This window comes from Lissotriton vulgaris, chromosome 3_1, assembly GCF_964263255.1.
Source record: "Lissotriton vulgaris chromosome 3_1, aLisVul1.2, whole genome shotgun sequence".
Classification (NCBI taxonomy): domain Eukaryota; kingdom Metazoa; phylum Chordata; class Amphibia; order Caudata; family Salamandridae; genus Lissotriton; species Lissotriton vulgaris.
In genome coordinates this window covers 987,702,050-987,721,144 of record NC_141689.1, presented here as the reverse complement: position 1 = coordinate 987,721,144, position 19,095 = coordinate 987,702,050, and the positions used below count along the sequence as shown (strand labels likewise).

Here is a 19,095-nt window from a genome sequence, read left to right as displayed (position 1 = left end):
AGCGTTGCTATCCCACCGTTCCAGTCCCAATTTTATCCTTTGAAACAGGGGGTGTCGCAAGGCTCCTCGCTGAGTCCCACGTTGTTTAATCTTTACGTGAGACCGCTGGCTGAGGTCGTCAAGCAATTGGGCATGACCATGGTCTCATATGCTGACGACACTCAGCTAGCGGTTACGATCAGCGGGGATGCGGACCGGGATGCCCCCAGGTTTCAGAGTGGACTTAGGGCGGTGGCGAGCTGGATGAAGAACAACGCAAAGAAAACGGAGATCATGATCGTCGGTAGGAGGTCGGAACTATGGGGGGGACAGGTGGTGGCCTGCGGAGCTGGGGCTGGCCCCCATTCCGGTCACAGAATTAAAGAACTTAGGAGTATGGATGGATCCCTCCCTCAGTTTTGTGGGCCATACGAAGAGAACCGCGGCCTGTTGCTTTGGTATACTACGGTTGCTGCGTCCCGCCCTGAAGTTCTTTGACCATCGCACCAGGCAGCTGATAGTCCAGGCAACAGTGTTATCTCGCCTGGACTATGCCAGCTCGCTTCTGGTAGGGGCCAATGTGGCGGAGGTTAGCCGCCTCCAATGCGTTCAGAATGCCGCGGCGAGAGCCATTGTTGGCTTACCTCGAACATGTTCCGTCTCCGGCACTTTGAGATCACTGCATTGGTTGCCTATCAGGGCAAGAATCCAATTTAAAGTGCTGTGCTTGGCGTTCAAGATTTTGAGGGGTGGGAGTCCTCAAATTCTTGCGGACCTTCTGTCCTGGTATGTGCCTACCCGGTCCCTGAGATCTCTGGGTCAAGCTCTCACGGTGATCCCCCGATACAGGCTGTGTCGGGTCGGTGGCCGCTCTTTCCGGGTCAGAGCGGCCGAGCTCTGGAATTCTCTTCCTGTTGAGATGCGGTTGTTTGCTGATCTTTTAGCGTTCCGTAAAGCTTTAAAAACTTTTCTGTTTGAATAACTTGCCTTTGTCTTCTTTTCTGTTATGTTCCCTATAGGTGTTGCTTATAACATGCCATGCGCCAGGACGCCCCTTAGCTGGGGCAGCTGTGCGCAATACAAAAGCTTGTAACATAACATAACATAACATATATACTTCTTCATTAAGGCCAAAGGCAGGGTCTTTTTATCCAATGGGTATAAGCGCCTTGGAAATGAATGGCAGTAACTTTTTTCCACGTAATTATTCTGACGCTGTATACAACAATCATCTTTATGGAAGATTTTATTAATTGCCTACGTGAAGGTTCAATCTAAGGAATTGGCGGGTCTGCTTAAATGCTGAATTTTGTGATAAGTGCATTTCTAACAAAGTACCTATGTTTATGGGCAGGTTACTTTTTCTTCTTTCTTCTTTTAAATTTGTTAGTATTCTGTGTTATCATTTGCTAGTTCTACTTTTGTTGGTTTTTAATTTGTATGTTTTTAACTTGTACGCTTTTATGATTTGCTTTTTCAAATCGAATAAAGCTAAATTAATTGAATTGAACAACTCAATTGCATCCCAATTGATGTCCAAAATGAGAAGATAAAAAAAATGTAGAGTGCAAGGGTGGCTTGCACTGTTTCCAAGGGCACTCCGAAAGGAGGAAAACTCCTAAGTTATGTTTTCATCAATGAGTATCATGCAATTCAAGCGAGTATAATCGTAGTACTCTTTTATTCAGAGATCCATTAATTTGTAGGTCACATATTACATCTTCATAGTGACACTTTTAGGTAACGATGTTTTTAGGGCACACAATTAATCAACATCCATAGATCTGAGCTTCATCCCTATGCATTTCGGGCTGGGGCCCTTCGTCAGGGGATAGCAGAGAATCTGTAAGTGAATGAAACGATGTCAAGAAGGGGAGCTCTCAGCCACGAGTGAAAATAAACTGTTCAGTGAGTGCTAAGAAAAGGCATGCAAGCGTGGGGAAGAACCAAGGTGCAAGACCAGGGAGTAAAAAAATGAATCAATGTCGATATAAACAATGGTGAAAAAGAACCGGGGTGCAAAAGCTAAAAATGAAACTATGTTAATGACAACGTGTGGTCCAGATATAGATAAAGCCTCAGAGTGCGTAGAGAAGAACCACCGTGATACGAATCGAAAACGGGTCAGTCTTGATGGACCCGAATATCACTGCATGCGTTTAAAAATGATAACAGAAGAAAGTGTTAATGTCTAAACTAATAGGGTAAACGCAACCCAAATAGAAGAAAACACCGTGCGAGTGAAGGTAAAACTTACCGATGGGTTAGTGTAGCAACGCGCCAAACGCCGTGTTGCCGAAGGTTAGTGAACCGCCGAAGCTAATGCGGAAGTAAATAGGACCATAAAGGTAAACGACGGACTAGCGTGTATGTGAAGTAGGAAAAGTAAGTCGTGACGGTAAAAGCTCAATCGAGTGGAGCACCTCAAATGGTATACAAAAATACATGGTCAAACAATAAAAGACGTGCGCTATGAGTAAACAGTAAATTAGAAAATATAGGATAGCGTAAAAACACTCGAGCATGAAAGTGGCGGCCATCTTAGAATGGGGTCAAGGTGAAATGGGTAAACGAAGGTAACATTACAGATGTAACCAAAACGAAATGGGAAAGACAAAGGGGTGAAATAGATAGACAGAGGGAAAATAGGTCAAAGAACAAAGGTAGCCAAAGGGTAATAAAGGTCTCAGAAAATATATGAGCCAAAAGAAAGTAAGCTGAGAATAATCACAACAGAGTAGAATGAAAAATGATCAGTTAGAAAATCAAAGCTAGAAATTGCGATAGGAAAACCCGTGAACAGGGAGAGTGAACGGAGGGTGAATAGTGAAGACGTGTAAAAGCAAGGTATGAACATTGTAGCTTCAGACAAAGTGAAAGACAACGTGAGTATGCAGGAACAACAATTATCTATAAGAAACAACTATATTCAAGTCTGTCATTAAGCCCCTTGGGCTGGCAGGCATCAAGTCTCTTGATCCACGCTGTTTCCCTTTGGAGTAGTAGTTTCTTGTTGTCAACGCCTGCTTTCAGTGGGACAACCTCCAAAACAAGGAACTTAAGTTGACTCACATTGTGCTGGTGTGTCATGAAGTGAGCAGCCAAAGGTGCCTTTGTTGATCTGTTCCTGATGGTGCTTTTGTGTTCGGTCAAGCGAACTTTAATCTTCCGTTCGGTTTTGCCTACATAAGGCAATCCGCAGGGACATTTGAGTAGGTAAACAAGATTCATCGAGTCACAAGTAGCGTTGGTTTTCAATTTGATGACTTTTCCTGATAATGGATGGTTGAAAGTGTTGCCAGGGATTATGTTATGACAATGGCCGCAATTGTGGCACGGTCTGGTGCCATAGTAGTTGGTGGGAATGTCGGTGAGTTCGGTCTCAAGGATATTCTTGATGTTTCTGGCTCTCTGGTACGCAAAGAGTGGTTTGGTGTTAAAGATGCCCTGAAAGTCAGGTTCGAGACGAATCATGTCCCAACTCTTAAGTATGATGTTCTTAATAGCCTTGCTTCTGGTCGAGTACTTGGAGACGAAAACCGGTCTCTGTTCACTGGTTAGTTTGATATTGGTTCTTAGAAGTTCTTCCCGAGTTTTGGTGGCCACTCGAATTTTAGCTGCTTGTAATGTGACCTCAGGATATTTTCTATCTCTGTACTTCTGTAGTATCGTTTCTTCCGATCTCTCATAGGCTTCTGATTCTGAACATATTCTCTTAGCCCTTAGAAGCTGCGAGTACGGTAACCCTAAAATACCCATCATTTATTTACCTCATTACCTTGATGAACATTATCTACCACGAGTGCCGCCATCTCCTATCAATTTAGCTTATCAAAATGAGAAGATCACCGAAGCTAAACCTACTCTCCATCTCCTCAGCAATAAGCAAGAAAGTATAAAGAAAACCAGAATATTACAAGAATAAAGACCTCAGGCAAAACACTATCTGAAACCTTAAAACGGTCAAAAAATTCTTCCCAATTGGGAAGTGTAGCCGAAACACGCACTGTATACAGAAAATGCATGTTCTGACACTATTCAAACTAGAAAGGCCCGACGGTGGACTTTAACAATCAGGATTTAGATCAACCATAGCACCAAAACTGCACTCTTAGCTGTTATAGACCATATCAGATGCAGCCTATACAAAAATCAACCATCTATGCTTGTGCTGTTAGATTTGTCAGCGGCCTTCAATACAATATCTCATTTAAGACTGATACAGAGACTGGCAGAAATAGGCATCCAGGGACAGGGGCTACAGTGGTTTAGAAATGTCTTGTCTGACCGAACTCAGACCATTCACCTGGGACCATTTAGGTCACGCGCCATGATAATTAATAAGGGAGTGCCCCAAGGCTCCTGTCTGAGCCTCACACTGTTTAATATATACCGTTACTCCTCTTGCAAACATTATAAGAGCCCATGGTTTCACACCTATCTCATAAGCGGACGACACACAACTTCTGCTGACTTTTGAAAAAGATTTGTCTGAGAAAAGAGACCATTTTATGAATGGATGGCATGAAAGCTATCACAGACTGGATGGCCGCAAATTTTCTCCAGCTAAATAGTGGAAAAACTGAAATCATGCTCTTCAGTGCCGCTCACTGTTATGGCCCCCTGAGTGGTGGCCACCTGAATTGGGAGTGCCACCTACTCCAAAATCCTCAGTGAAAAATCTGGGCATAAAATTAGACCAGAACCTAACTATGAAAGACAGGTGATGGCTACCACTGGCACCTACTTTATGTTATGAAGTTACTACAAAGAATGTTCCCAATGCTCCCACTTTCAGTGCGCAAGACCCTAGTCCAGGCACTGGTGATTAGTCATCTGGACTATGGCAATGTTCTTCTGGCCGTGCTCAACGAATCCCTCCTGGATAAACTCCAGGTGGTTCAGAATACAGTGGCTCACCATATTCACAATCTACTGCCAAGAGCTGCCGTGGTTCCTTTACTGCGTGCACTACACTGGCTGCCAGAGAGGAACAGAATCACTTTCAAAATCTGCTGCCTAGTGAACAAAGCGCTTAATGGCAAAGGACCCAGTTACTTGATGGAAAAACGAAGTCCCTATCGACCAATAAGGTCTCCAAGATCTATGAACAAATCACTACTCACTAAATAACAAATCAAGAAAACCCGCTCAGGAAGCTGTGCATTTACATTTCTAGCCACCTACCTTTGGAATAAACTTCCCTTACACCTACGAGAATGTACTGCCCATCACAATTTTAGGACATTTTAAAAAACTGAACTGTTTCAGTATCCTAGGCCACTGCCGACGGGGGTGATTCATGCGCGTTAAAAAAACAAATAATAAATAATAGAAGGGTCTCCAGAACAAAACTTTGTCCTGCAACCAGAGAAAGCTAAGAGCGCGCATTAGTCAAAGGACTTGATAATAATTAGCTGTGACGAAGGAAACCTGTCAGAGCCTTTAAAACATATCTTTATATTCAGCAGTAAAAACATAAAGGTACCATCCTTGACCCAATCGCTAAACCCCTTACATGTACAAGAGGAACAGATGGAAATGTAAAAATGCACCCTTGGGCTACAGAGCTTGCAAGCTGGGAACCTCCCTGCACAATCCTAAAATGATTGTTAGTCATGCAAAAAGAGCTCGAGGGCACAACCTCATCGTGTCTAGGAGTACATTCAGGGTTATAGTGGAGGATTAAGGCATGCAATAAACTGATTTTCTGCACAATTTGCACTTTGTGATAAGGTTTGTTTTCAATTTCCATGCGGACTTCCCCACAGACTACACAGGCCTAAGTATACTAAATATGTATGATTACAACATTGTCAATATCAAGGGAAAAACAGTTAATCGTACCATGACTTGGGCTCTCCAAAGTGAAGATAGTTAATGCTGTAAAGATCCATATCTTCTGTGTGCCAAGCGAAAGTCGTTTTCCACATACCAAAATATAGGTATGGTGTATTTACTCCTTCAATGGAAATGCCACAGTCTTCTCCAACCACGTCCAAAATCGTGTTTAGGTGAGAAATGTTCCATTCACTAATGTCCTGGAAACAAGATCAAATAAATTGGGTAAAAGAGCTGTTCCTACACAGGCGCCTTTGCCAGCAAACATTTGAGTAAATACATACTTTTTAAAAAACTTTCTTTTATTGAGTTTTTCATAAAAACATAACAAAAACAAGCAGTGCAAAAGACAGGTTACATATCAATGAGAACTCTGCCTCCGTATTTCCAGACAGTGTCTTGAGGAACAGGGCACAACAATGTTATGCAGGTCACAGGAAGCATAAGACATCCATTGAAAATAGTAGAATAGTGAGTCCAAGACATAAATTATTTACCCAAAAAGAACGAATAGATATAGCTATAGATTTAGATATAGATATCATCACGACACTTAGCAGTCAAATTCCATGCAAGGTAGCAAAGAAGGAACAAAATACTCACATCTCATTTTCCGTGTCATCCCATGAGCTAGCATTACCTTTTTCGTTACATTTATTAAGAACCAGCCTTCAAGTCATGACTGCATCCTCAGCCTTCTCATCAGCATGGGTGAGGCGCATATGGTCCTCCTCTGCTACACCACATTCACATAATTCCGAGCCTAGAGTTAGTCTGCGGCAGCCTGTCACCCATCCAGCCAATGGTTATTCTCCTTTTCGCTAATAGTAATGCAATCTCGGCAAGCTAGTAGGGGATCTTGCGACCCTTGGGTCTCGACACCACTCCAAGGAGGCAAGCCAGAAGGGTGTGGGGCTTTGCAATATCTGTCTACCCTAATATGGCTGGCACTACATGCTTCCAGAAACTCGGTATGCCAACGCAGGTCCAGGTTACATGCAATAAAGAAGCCCCTACCGAAATCTATACTTTAAACTACTATATTCCTTGAATAAAAGTCATGAATTCCATATATTAATAAATTAATGCAACCAAAATCACTATAACGTTGGCCAAATACACTCCTAGTTTAGACTTAATTATATGGACGCTGTAGAGTGTAAGCACAAAATATACAGGCACACTCGCATGGAGTGCCAATATACATGCTTCCATATCAACAGGCCTTCAATCACACTAACCAACTGTACAGATAAAGAGACACCAAAGCACACAGGTACAGACATACACACTGGTACCATGCACTGGCCAGGTTAGGTACAGCAGGGATAAAGATTTATGTTAAGAAAGAGGCCTACAGGCAAATCACAGCAGCATTCAATGGTCTCCTTTTGGGTGCGATTAGCTCATCATAAGCGAAGATGCTTACAAGCACTCCTGATATAGGAGAACGTTATAATATTTTGGAAGACAGGGAATCACCTTTTTAGGTCTGTCCTGCAGGCATCTTTAGAGGTCTTGCCAGTCTCAAGTAGTTTCAAAAAGGAACAAATAGAGAAATAAACATGTATACATTACAGGATATAGTTTGGGGTATTGAATGAGCCCACTTCCGCCACTGGTGGTCTTATGTGATGATTGACATTTCAGCTGGTAACATGTGCACATCCCCCTAAAAAGAAGGGCATTTCAGTGCCATGAGCCATGGGCCAATACTTTTCTTTGCCAACGTTTTCCCCCTATCTGTATTGCTTTTGTTTTAGTCGTCCTAGTGTGTTCAACTATGTCTTCAAGTTACACTAATTCCAAACCAATTGTACCTTTTCCTTAAATGAAATATACTCATATTTATCGGTGATGCGCATTAAAACCAAAAGGTGTTCATATACTAGTTCTAAAGGCACCAGCCTGCTAGGAAGCAAGGGTACTGTTCTATTAAAATAACATGCAAAGCTTGATACATTTATTATTATTTATTTAAATGTTAACTTTTCATTGTAAGTGTTTGGCTGCCACAATTACGCATTTGCATTAATTCTAATTTCATTTCTTTTTAGGTCTTGCCTAAAGCGCATGCACTGCGCATGCACTCTTGCTTGCGGGAGATCTTGTTTTCTACAAGAGGCTCGGGCCTGCCCGCTGCTTACCATTCACAGGCTTCATTGTTGCTCTCAGTGTCTGCCTCCAAAGTGGTTAGCACGTGCCAAATTCACTCACTCTTCTTTCGACAGGAGCATGGAGAAAGTAGTGACAGCTTATTCTCGATTAGGGTCCTTCCGCTGCTGTATGTGCTGTATTCAGTCTTGTTGCTTTTTTAAAAATCTTTTCTTCCCATCGTGTTGCATCTTTCACACCACCTCCTCTGGACGCTTCTATCCCTCTGACCTCAACCCTGTAGTTATCTGTGCTGCTACTTCCCTCCCATTCCCCATACTCCTTTGCTCATAGTTGCTTCTTTCCTCTCACGTCCCACCGTTGGTGTTTCTTTTTCCATCCCACCTTCCTGCTGCTCTACAACCTAGCTGAAAGACATACGCAAAGTAATAGCTCTCAAATAAGCAAGACCTATAAGCTTTGCCAATTCAGGTTTTATTTTGTGGCCTATGATAAATTAAATGACATGGATTGAAAAGGAAACCATACACAAGGACAGTCAATTCTCAAGAATTTAAAATATATCCCAGACCCTGTAAAAGGCTTGCCAAAACTTCTAGGGATTGTGGCTGCAGTAGTAAAGAAGCACTTTAGCAGCCAAAAAAAGCCTCTCCAAACCTCAAGGTCCAGAATTTACAAAGAGGCTTTGATGGGATTGGTTGAAGTAAAAGTAAGACAATAATAAGAGTCTGAGCAAAAGGATGGCAAAGAGCATGTGAGGTGAAGCATAAACAAGTAGGCGAATTTTGTAAAAACGAATATAATTCTGCCCCACCTCTTCCCCTGTGCTACTGTTTGCCCATTACCAAGGTAGTAGGAAGTCTGCTTTTTGGTCTGAAGTGCATGCCTCCGTGTGCTGCACTTACCATGATTGCTGAGGTCTTGCCAGAGTTCAAAGCACATATAAATAATTCCCACACTACATCTACAATGGAGAGAGAAGAGGCATGGCAGTGTGTAAAGTAATCTTTGTGCGGTTTTTGGGGTGATGTCAGTCTCTGGATTCCAGCAGAGACAGTTCACCATTTTCCAAGTATACTGGAAAGTGCTAGCAGAAGAACTAACTGCAGCACCATCACTCTGGAATACAATAGTGCTTATATATAGGTCTACAAGCAAAACGCACACCGCCCATACATTCTACCTTTCTTCTGTGGATTTTAACTGAAGAATAGACTTGCACTATTAGCCCTTTTATTGTGCCCTCAAGTGGGCAGTTATGGTAAAAAAGGAATAGTTTCTTATCTGTAACTCCACTTCTCTTGTAAGGGTATTTCTGTGATACATTATAAGAATTTGAATAGTCCTCCCCATGTGCGGAGAACCCCGGAGCACTCCGGTTGATATATCTTCTTAAGTTGTCAACTTTCGCCTTTCTTCGTGACGGCCTGCATAGACATTTAAGAGATAGAAAGATAATAATGCAGCCTAACTAACTAGGCTACACTGGCCATTATTTCATCTCGAAGTGAAAAAAGATAGCCATTAATTTTAAAATTTTGCAATTTATGGAGGTTAATACATATAGAAAACTCCCCTTCACAAAACCGCTTTTCTCATCATTGAGATGAAAAGGTTGGACAGAGAAACCCCACCATACGCTGCCATTATATGTCTGAGATTGGATACTGTGCCTTTAAGAGACTCTGGAGACCACCAGTATTCCATGATGCACAGCTAGTGGCAGTATCTTCAGTTCATTTTGAAGGCGTAGAGGAGTGAATGCCTATGCAAGATCCCGGATAAGTCTGCTTCCTCCACCGGGGAGGAGGGTGGGTTGCTTGGGACTTATCACGGAAATACCCCTACAAGAGAACTGGAGTTACAGGTAAGAAACTATTCCTTCTCTTGTAGGGGATTTCCGTGTATAGTCCTAAGCATTTGAATAGACTCGCAAGCCCATCTCATAACCCCCAAGAGGTGGAAGAAACAGGGAAGTGACCTTTCCATTAGGCAAACAGATTCCAAAGGGAAGCCTGTCCAACCTGAGCATCTGCCTTGGCATCAGGGTCCAGACAGTAGTGTTTTGTAAATGTGTGGACTGACTTCCAGGTGGCAGCTTTACAGATTTCTGAAATAGATATATTACGGAGTAAAGCCGCAGTAGCTGCTTTCCCTCTGGTATAGTGAGCCCCAGGCTTACTAACAAGAGTTTTGTTGGCTTTCTGATAGCAGAGCTGGATACAGGACACACTCCATCAGGAGATGGACTGTTTGGAAGTAGCTAGACATGTACAGATAGAGCCATAGCTTACAAATAACTGATCTGCTCTACGGATATCCTTAGTCTTGTCTAAATAAAACTTCAAAACCCTCCTGACATCTAGGGAATTAAGAGACCTCTCAGCAGGAGAAGAGGGGTGCTGAAAAAGGTAGGTAATGAAATTGTTTGGTTTACGTGGAAATCCGAAACCACTTTAGGAAGGAATCTCGGATCTGTTCTCATAACCACCTTGGAGGAATGGAAAACTATGTATGGTTCTTGATAACATCGTGCCTGGAATTCGCTAACCCTGCGGGCAGAACTAATAGCTACAAAGAAAGCTGTCTTCCAAGACAGATGCTGGAGAGAAGCTCTATGAATGGGTTCAAAAGGCTCCTGCATCAGTCGAGAAAGAACCACATTAAGCTCCCAAGGTCAAGAAGGACGCCTGAAGGGAGGAAACACTTTCCTCAAACCCTCTAGAAAGTCTCTAACGACTGGGATTTTGAAAAAGAAAGTATGTGAAGGCCATTTCCTATAAGCAGCTAGAGCTGCTAGGAGCACGTTAATGGAAGGAAATTGAAGGCCCGATTGTGCTAAATGTAGCAAGTATGGGAGAATAACATCTTCCTGACAGGAAGTAGGATCTTCCTTCTTAGAGGCGCACCAGATGCAGAATCCCTTCTACTTGTATACATAAGAAGTGCGTGTGGATGGTCTCTTGGCCTCTTTAAGTATCTCCATGCAGTCCAGAGGTAAATTCAAATGTCCATAGAGCACTAACTGAGGAGTCATGCCACCAAATTCAATGATGAGAGGTTGAGGTGCACCATCTGTCTGCCGAACTTAGTGAGAAGGTCCGGCCGACACGGAAGCCGTAGATGTGGCAGAAGGGACCGGTGGAGAAGATCCGTAAACCACCACTGATGCGGCCACTCCGGAGCAATGAGGATCATCTTGGTCCGTGACTGCAAGAGCTGGCTGAGGACTGTCGGGATAAGGCGTATCGGAGGAAAGGCGTAACGCAATCTGCCTGACCAGTTATCCACATGGCACTCCCCAGAGTTTCCGGTTGGTAAAACCTCGAGGCAAAGTATTGGCATTTGTTGTTTTCTGCGGTAGCGAACAAAATCAACCTCTGGAGTACCCCATCTACTTAAGATATCTCGCACCAGATCATTGTTTAAGACCCATTTGTGGTTTTCCTGAAGGAGTCTGCTTAGAGAGTCAGCCTGGGCATTTTGAACTCCTGGGAGGTGAGTTGCTGTGATGGTCAGATTTCTGGCTAAGAGCCATTTCCAGATCGTTTGAGGTTCCAGAGATAATAGTTGTGATCTTGAGCCCCCCCCCCCCCCTGCTTGTTGAGGTAGAACATTGTTGTCGTATTGTCCGTCTGGACATACAGGGAACTGGAGTGGAATGATGGCTGAAAGGCTTTCAGAGCCAAATGAACCGCTCGTTGCTCTAGTAGATTGATGTGGAATGTGGATTACTTCATGGACCACTTGCCCTGTATCTGAAGGTGGTCTGTGTGTGCACCCCAGCCGAGGAGAGAAGCATCCGTTACTATGGTTTGTTTCGGTGTCTCCTTGTGGAAGGGGATCCCTCATAGGAGATTGCGGGGAGAGAGACACCAACTGAAGAGCATGCTGTGACAGCTAAATCCTGTCTTCCCAATCCCCTATTCTCTGGTTCCATTGATCCTCCAAACATTCCTGCAAGGATCTCATGTGGAATTGTGCATTTGTAGTGAGGAAGATACAGGATGCCATGGAGTAGAAGAGAGGAGACCTTCCTCACTGTTGGAAAGGACATGGTCATGAGAGCTTGAGCCTTCCGAAGGATCGATAAGCGTCCCTCCTCCAAAGGATACATGTTTGCCGTGCGTGTATCTATGGGCTCTTCCAGATACTGAAGACACTGGACAGGTGTTGAGACTGACTTTGTTTGGTTGATGTGAAGACCCAACCGAAGGAGAAGATCGGAGGTCCAATTGAAGTGTAGTCAAGCTCCCTGAGAAGTGGACGCCGTGATCAGCCAGTCACCTAGTTAGGGGTAGACGAACACCTTGTGCTTCCTCAGAAGGGCAGCCACTACTGCCATGCATTTTGGGAATGTTCTGGGAGCTGACTTCAGGCCGAATGGAAGCACACAGTAGTGGTTGTTCCCCACTGTGAATCTCAGGAACTTGCAATGCTTCTTTACTGTGGGGACGTGTGTAGGAGAGTAGGGTCTGCAATCCTATGATCACCCGGACTTTTTGCTTTTGTTTCACTGGTTTACGACTTTCTCGGGCTGTGGGCCTGCTAATCAGACCCACAGCCTAGCTGTTCTCTCTCTAAATTGATGCGTGTACCTTAGGTGCATTACCCAATTGGAACTGGGCCACCCTGTCAGACCCTGTAACTCAGGGCATCGGTGTACCCAGGGCCTACCAGGGGCTGAAGCATGTATTATGCCACCCCTGGATGGCCATCTAAATCTGACACAACTGGCTGCACGACAGCTGGGGCAACGTAGCGTACCCGCTCGTTGCTTTAGGTATAGTAGCCCTATATCTAACCATACAATGGACACCCGAGTTCCTATCAGACACTCCTATGGCAGGCCTTGACAATCCTGAAGGCAGAGTGCTTGGAATCGTGTGAATTGGGTTCTGGCCCGAGCCGAGCCCGGTTGCAGCTTGCGGAACCAAGACCCAATGGCTGTTCCATGATTTTTTTTTTTTAACATCATTTTTATTGCATCACCAATATAAATGTACAGACAAGATATTCAGGACAGATGGCATGACAGGAACTGATTCAATTGGAGACAGTCGATCTTCATCCGGAGGGACCACCCCGCTCTTGACGCGGGTAGCTTCATCTCTGTCTTGGTCTCGTACTTCTTACATTGTCCGACCGCTTCATTTTGCACATAACCCTGGAATGCTTTTGTGATTTACGCCCCTCCCCCTCCCCAAATTTCGGTGCCCCAACATCCCTCCAAACCAGCTTCCTACCCGCCCTCCCCCGTGGTCGCGCTGCGCTTGAGTAACCATGTATTAGTGCCCGGTGTGTTGTAGGAGGAAGCAAACAATCGCTAAGGTGTGTTCTCCTGTATAGTGTTTGGGTCTGCTCCAGCTAGTTCGCTCTCGCCATCCTGCCCCTCGTCGTCCACATCCCTGAGCGCCTGCACCATCACCTCCCATGCAGTCGCCCTTTCCAGTGCTTTCTCGTCATTCGACCTCCAGGCCATCTGGTATCGTAGGGTACTATCACACGCGGCCCATCTCAGACACTCCCCATACCACCTTTTATACGTGGGCCCCACTCTGGACTTCCAATTTCGTGTGATCTCCCGCTTGGCCAAGATAAGCCCTAAATCTATAAATTTACTTGACATCGTATTTCTAGGTGTGTGTGGGAACCAGTGAAGGATGCCAACTGCTTTAGTATACTGGATATCCCTGTCCGTCGCGCCGTTAAGGGCCCGCCCAACTTCCTGCCAATAGTCGCCTAAAGAGGGGCAATCCCACAGCATATGACATAGATCCGCCCCCGCTGTATTACATCTGGGGCAAGCAGCGTCGGCCGTCCCAAAGTACTGTTGGATTTTCCCGGGCGTGAGGTATGCCCTGTGGATAACATAAAAGTGGATCAAATGGAACCTGGCATTCCTCGAGCTCTTCCGCGCCCGTCTCAGCAGTTGGCCCCAGGTCGTGTCTGGTATCTCCACCTGGAGGTCCAGCTCCCACTTGGCCTTCAGGGCTGCCAAAGGTTGCAAGGCCTCCCGCTGCATCCTCGAGTACAGGCACGTGACGGCCTTAAAGGTTCCCGCCGCCATCATGGCGTACTGGCAAGCCATCGAGGTGCCTGGTTCCTGCAGCCCTTCCCCCCAGTGGGCTCGCATGGCGCCCGTGACTGCCGCGTGCAGCAGGTAGTCACCCCTCGGTAGGTCAAATCTCTCCTGCAGGTCTCGAAACGGCAGCAACACCCCATCTTCGTAGAGGTCACCCAGCACGTGTATTCCCGCCTCCTCCCACCCTAGCAAGCGTGACCAGTCACCTCCATGTGGGAGGGCAGTGACCATTCCCAGCGGTATTTCGGGGGCATACATAAGGCGGACACCCGCCCGCTTACGGGCCCGGTCCCAACATAGCCGGAAAGTCTGCTCCTCGACCGTCAGGTCTCCCACTCGGAGTTTCTGGTGCAGCGTAATATAGGCCAGAACGTGTCTCGGGGTGCCTTCGACTCTCGCGTCCTCGGGACCTCTATATACTCTTGCCACCTCCTGAGTAAAAGTCTGCAGCTGCGCGGCTAGGTAATATCCTTCGAAGTCTGGCACTGCCATACCTCCCTCATCCTTGGGGCGGAACAGCGTGTCGAGCGCTATGCGCCTCCTACCCGTGCCCCACAGGAACGCTATGATCAGTGACCTCAGGCGTTTGAAAACCGAGCTCGGGATCCATACCGGCAGTGTCCTAAAATAATACAAAAGCCTGGGCAGGGCTATCATTTTAAGCAGGGAAATTCTACCAGCCAGGGAGAGCGGTAGTGTCGCCCAGAAGTCCATAGATCCACGCAGGGCGTTAATACAGCGAGTTATGTTGCCGTCCAGCAGGTCGGACGGGGCGTGGTAAACATAAACCCCTAGATAATGTAGGCAGCGCGGCTCCCACCGGAGTTCCTGAGCAGTGAGTGGGCACGGTTCTCCCTGCCTCAGGGGAAACAAACAGGATTTAGGCCAGTTGACCCTCAGGCCCGATAACCTACCGAACTGCTCCAGTAGCCTCCGCGCTCCCTGAAGTTCGGCGCCGGCATCGGCCAAAAACATCAACAAGTCATCCGCATATAGGGAGATGAGGTGTGGCCTCCCCCTAAAAGGCAAACCTGCGTACTGGCGGCCCAGTCTGGCTACCGCAGCGAAGGGTTCCATTGCCAACGCAAACAGTAGCGGGGATAGGGAACAACCCTGTCTAGTGCCACGCCTAATCGGATATTGTCTTGAGATCAGTGCGCCCACCCGGACCCTCGCTACCGCCTCAGTGTAGAGGACCTTGGTCCACTGTATATATCCGTCTCCCAACCCGAAGCGACGCATCACCTCATACAGGTACCCCCATTCGAGGCTGTCAAATGCCTTCTCAATGTCAATGGACAGGACAAATGGGGAGACGGTGTCTGGCCAGTCCGCACCCATCAGTCTCGTGAGTCTACGGATGTTATGAGTGGTATTACGTGTCGGTATGAAACCGCACTGGTCACCATGAACCAGGCCCGTCATGTGCACTAGCAATCTGTTGGCCAGAATTTTACTGAGGATCTTGTAGTCCGTCGTCAACATAGACAACGGACGATACGAGGACAGCGCCGCACCCTCTCTGCCCGGCTTCAAGAGTGGGATCATAAGGGCCTCGCACATAGAGCCCGGGAGTCGGCCCTTCTCCTGCGCCTCATTGTATACCTCGCGCAGCCGCGGAGCAAGATGCTCTAGGTATTTGCCATAAAATTCGATCGGTAGACCGTCAAGGCCCGGGGTCTTGTTTCTAGCCATCTGCTTTACAGCACAACCTATTTCTCCGAGGGAGATGGGTCGCCCTAACTCTTCTGCCTCCGAGTCCTCCACTCGCGGCAACTCTAGCCCGTCCAAGAACTCCTCAAGCTCCTCCGTCCCTCCCGTATCCCCACTCAGATAGAGCCCCTCATAATAAGCTCGGAACTTGTTCAGGATCCCGGGTTGGGAGTGGCAAGGCTCCTCCCCTGGCTCCTGGATCCTCATGATCGGCCCTCCCCCCCGGATAGGGTTAGCAAGCCAAGCCAACATCGCCCCCGCCTTATCACCTTCCGCATGCGCCCTCGTCACGTACGCCTTGTGGTCGAAGCTACGCAGCCGCTCTAGCTCTACCGCCAGCCCCTCCCGTGCCCCGCTAAGCCCCTCCTGCAGTTCAGGGTGATTCGGGCGCCTCCTCTCGAGATCCCTCAGCCGTGTCTCAGCCTTATCTAAGTCATCCAACAGAGTCTTCCGCGCCCCTGTCGTGTGCCCAATACAGTGCCCCCGCACCACCACCTTGAAAGCATCCCATTCAACCGCCCTCGTGGAAGCCGAGCCACTGTTCTCCTCAAAATACCTCTCAATACGTTCACTCAGGGCCTCCCTGAACAACAAGTCGTCCAGGGTGTCAGGTTGCAGGCGCCATGTTGGCACGCAGTTAACAGTCACCATCCATTCCAGAGACATCAACAAGGGGTTGTGGTCCGATATCGTCCTGGCCAAGTATTCCGCCCCTCCCACCGCAGGGAGCACACATTCCGAACAAAGAAACGCATCCAGCCGTACATGTAAATCATGCAGGTGCGAGTGAAAGGAGTAGTCCCTAGTGGTGGGGTGCAACGCCCTCCATGCATCCAAGAGGGCCCAGCTCTCCTGCCATTCTAATCTACGCTTGGCGATCCTATGTACTGGGGACGCGCGCAGCGGGGGATGGGACCTATCTAGTAGCACATCCTCAACTGAGTTGAAGTCCCCCCCCATGAGGACCGGCCCTGCCAAATAACCCGCCAATTTGCCCGAGATGTTAGACAAGAAAGCAGGCAGGTCTACATTAGGAGCATACACATTACAGAGAGAAATCATCCTGCCTCTCAGCCTTCCTTCCACCGCCACATACCTGCCCTCTGGGTCTATCGACGACTTCGAGACCTGGAAGGGGACCCCCGCCCGTATCCAAATCAATGCCCCCCTCGCAAATGCTGAAAATGTCGTGTAGAATAACTGCCCCCTCCAGCGCCTTTGTAGAGCCGCCCCTTCCTGCTTATTGAGGTGAGTCTCCTGCTGAAACGCTATATGAACCCCCCTACGCTTGAGGTACGCCTGAACCTTATGTCTGCGCGCCATGGACTGCATACCCCGCACATTCCAGGTCACACATTTCAACGCTCCAGTACTAGCCATTCCCCCCTACACAACCGGACCATACAGCAGAGAACAGTGTTCGCCTAAGTCCCGCGACCACGGGCCCCCCCCCCACCCTCTCCAAACAGGAAGCCAAACCCCTCCAACAACTACAACCCCCTGAGCAACCCCAACTGCTCGCAACTCCCACCCCCCCAGGACAGGCCCCCCGCAACTGGAAGTACCCCCATCCAAACCAACACTCCCGACCACCCCTCAAGGAAAGGTGGTAATATTCGCAGTCCCCACTGCGATGACCTTAGGGGCCAGTAAGGCGCGGCTCAATGCTATAAGACCTCCAACAAATCAGCCCCGCGCGCTCCACCCCACAATCCCCACATTACAGCTCCCCAAAACCTCAATCAATATCGTTCCACTGCTGCGGGTCCATCGCCCCGGTGTCCAACCAGCGAGTCCATTCCGCCAAACCAGTTCAACACGCCTCCAGTATCTCTCCCGAGGTCTGCGGCGTCACAATAGGGCCCCGGGCTCCACCAAATTCCGATTGTCCTGTCTCTGAGCCCGTGCCCGGGTCCTCCGAATCCGTACCCTTCCCAGACTGAGTCCTGGCGGTTCTGGATAAGTCCACCACCGCCTGTAGGGCCGCCTGCCTCTCCGCTTCCGTCTGCGACATCGAAGGTTTCCCGGTCCTCTTGCGGTTCCTTCTGATCCGTTGGGACTGCCTGATCGGCTTCGCCACCTTAGCCTCTTCCTCCCTGACCTTAGCACCGTCCGTTCCTGCCTTATAAGTGTCCCACCAGTCCCATGCATCCGCGGAGGTCGTGAAGAATAAAGACTTCTCATCCACCACCACTCTTAGCTTGGCAGGAAACAACAGGGAGTACTTGATGCCTTCCTGGCGGAGCTCCCGCTTGAGGGACAGGAAGTTTGCCCGGAGTCGCTGAGTCTCAAACGTGTAGTCCGGGAACATGGTGACTCTGTTGTTTTCCACTTGAAAGGGCCCTGCCTCTCTCGCCCTCTGCAAAAGCCAGTCCCTGTCCCGGTAATGGAGCAACCGGAACACCACCGGGCGAGGAGGAAGGCCCAAGGCCGGCGGACGCGCCGGAACTCTATGTGCCCGCTCCAGGGAGAAGAAGGGGGACAGACCTTCTGGAGCCACCTCCGCCCGCAGCCAGTTATCCAAGTAGCCCACCATGTCGTCGCCTTCAATTTTCTCCGGCAGGCCCACTAGGCGTACGTTGTTGCGCCTGTTCCTGTTTTCTGCATCCTCGGCCCTCCTTTCCAGCACCTTCAGACGGTCCATCACGTCGGCCATCTGGGCCTTCACCGTTGCCTGGGCCGGGGCTAAGTCCTTAACCGTGGTCTCCACGGATTTCACCCTGTCCTTAAGTTTGTCGTGGTCGGCCTTCAGGAGGCCCAAACCCGTCGCCACCTGAGCTATATCTTGCTGCAGGGCATCCTTTGTGGTGGCGATGGCTTCCAGGATACGATCCTGCATCCGCTGTAACGCCGCTTGGTCTCTCTCCGCTCCTTCCGCCGCCTCAGTGTCGGTCGCGCCATCTCCCTTCCCCTTCGGCTTCCCCATCTGGGCCGGGATGGGCGGTGGTCCTCAAGTGTGTTCTTGGTCGCCCTCCGACCGTCGCCGGGCACCGTCTTCCGGCCGGGTTCTCAGGCCCAGGAATGTCACCAAGAAGCAGGAAGCACCGAGCGGTCGCGGCCCGGCCAGCGCCAGATGCGCCAGAGGTCCGGGGTTCTCGTCTCCGGGTCACTGTCGCACCGTTGTCGCCCTAATCAGGAGACAGTCCTCAACCCCCGCCCAAGGGCGTGCCCAAAGTCCATCCGGCACCTGGGGAGAGGCGCGACGCGGCCGCCAACACCTCTAGCGTGTCCGGGAGCGGTCTTCAGTGGGTCTCCGGGCAGATATCTCCGTCACAAGCGATCTCGTGCCCTCGCCGCCATTTTGGGGTCCGCGATTTCTCGGCTGAGTTCAGCTTTCAAAGTTGAGATACTGCTGTGGGAAG

At 48.4% G+C, this 19,095-nt stretch overlaps 1 protein-coding gene across 2 annotated transcripts in view; it reads right to left on the bottom strand.

Moving 5' to 3' along the window:
• Positions 1 to 19,095, bottom strand: part of KDM4C (lysine demethylase 4C) — a 2,012,700-nt gene that overhangs the window by 1,653,331 nt on the left and 340,274 nt on the right. For both annotated transcript variants that reach the window (XM_086961357.1, XM_086961358.1), the window contains exon 5: positions 5,827 to 6,020. In XM_086961357.1, the coding sequence (XP_086817483.1) occupies positions 5,827 to 6,020 (194 nt within the window). The remainder of the gene's footprint in view (positions 1 to 5,826; positions 6,021 to 19,095) is intronic.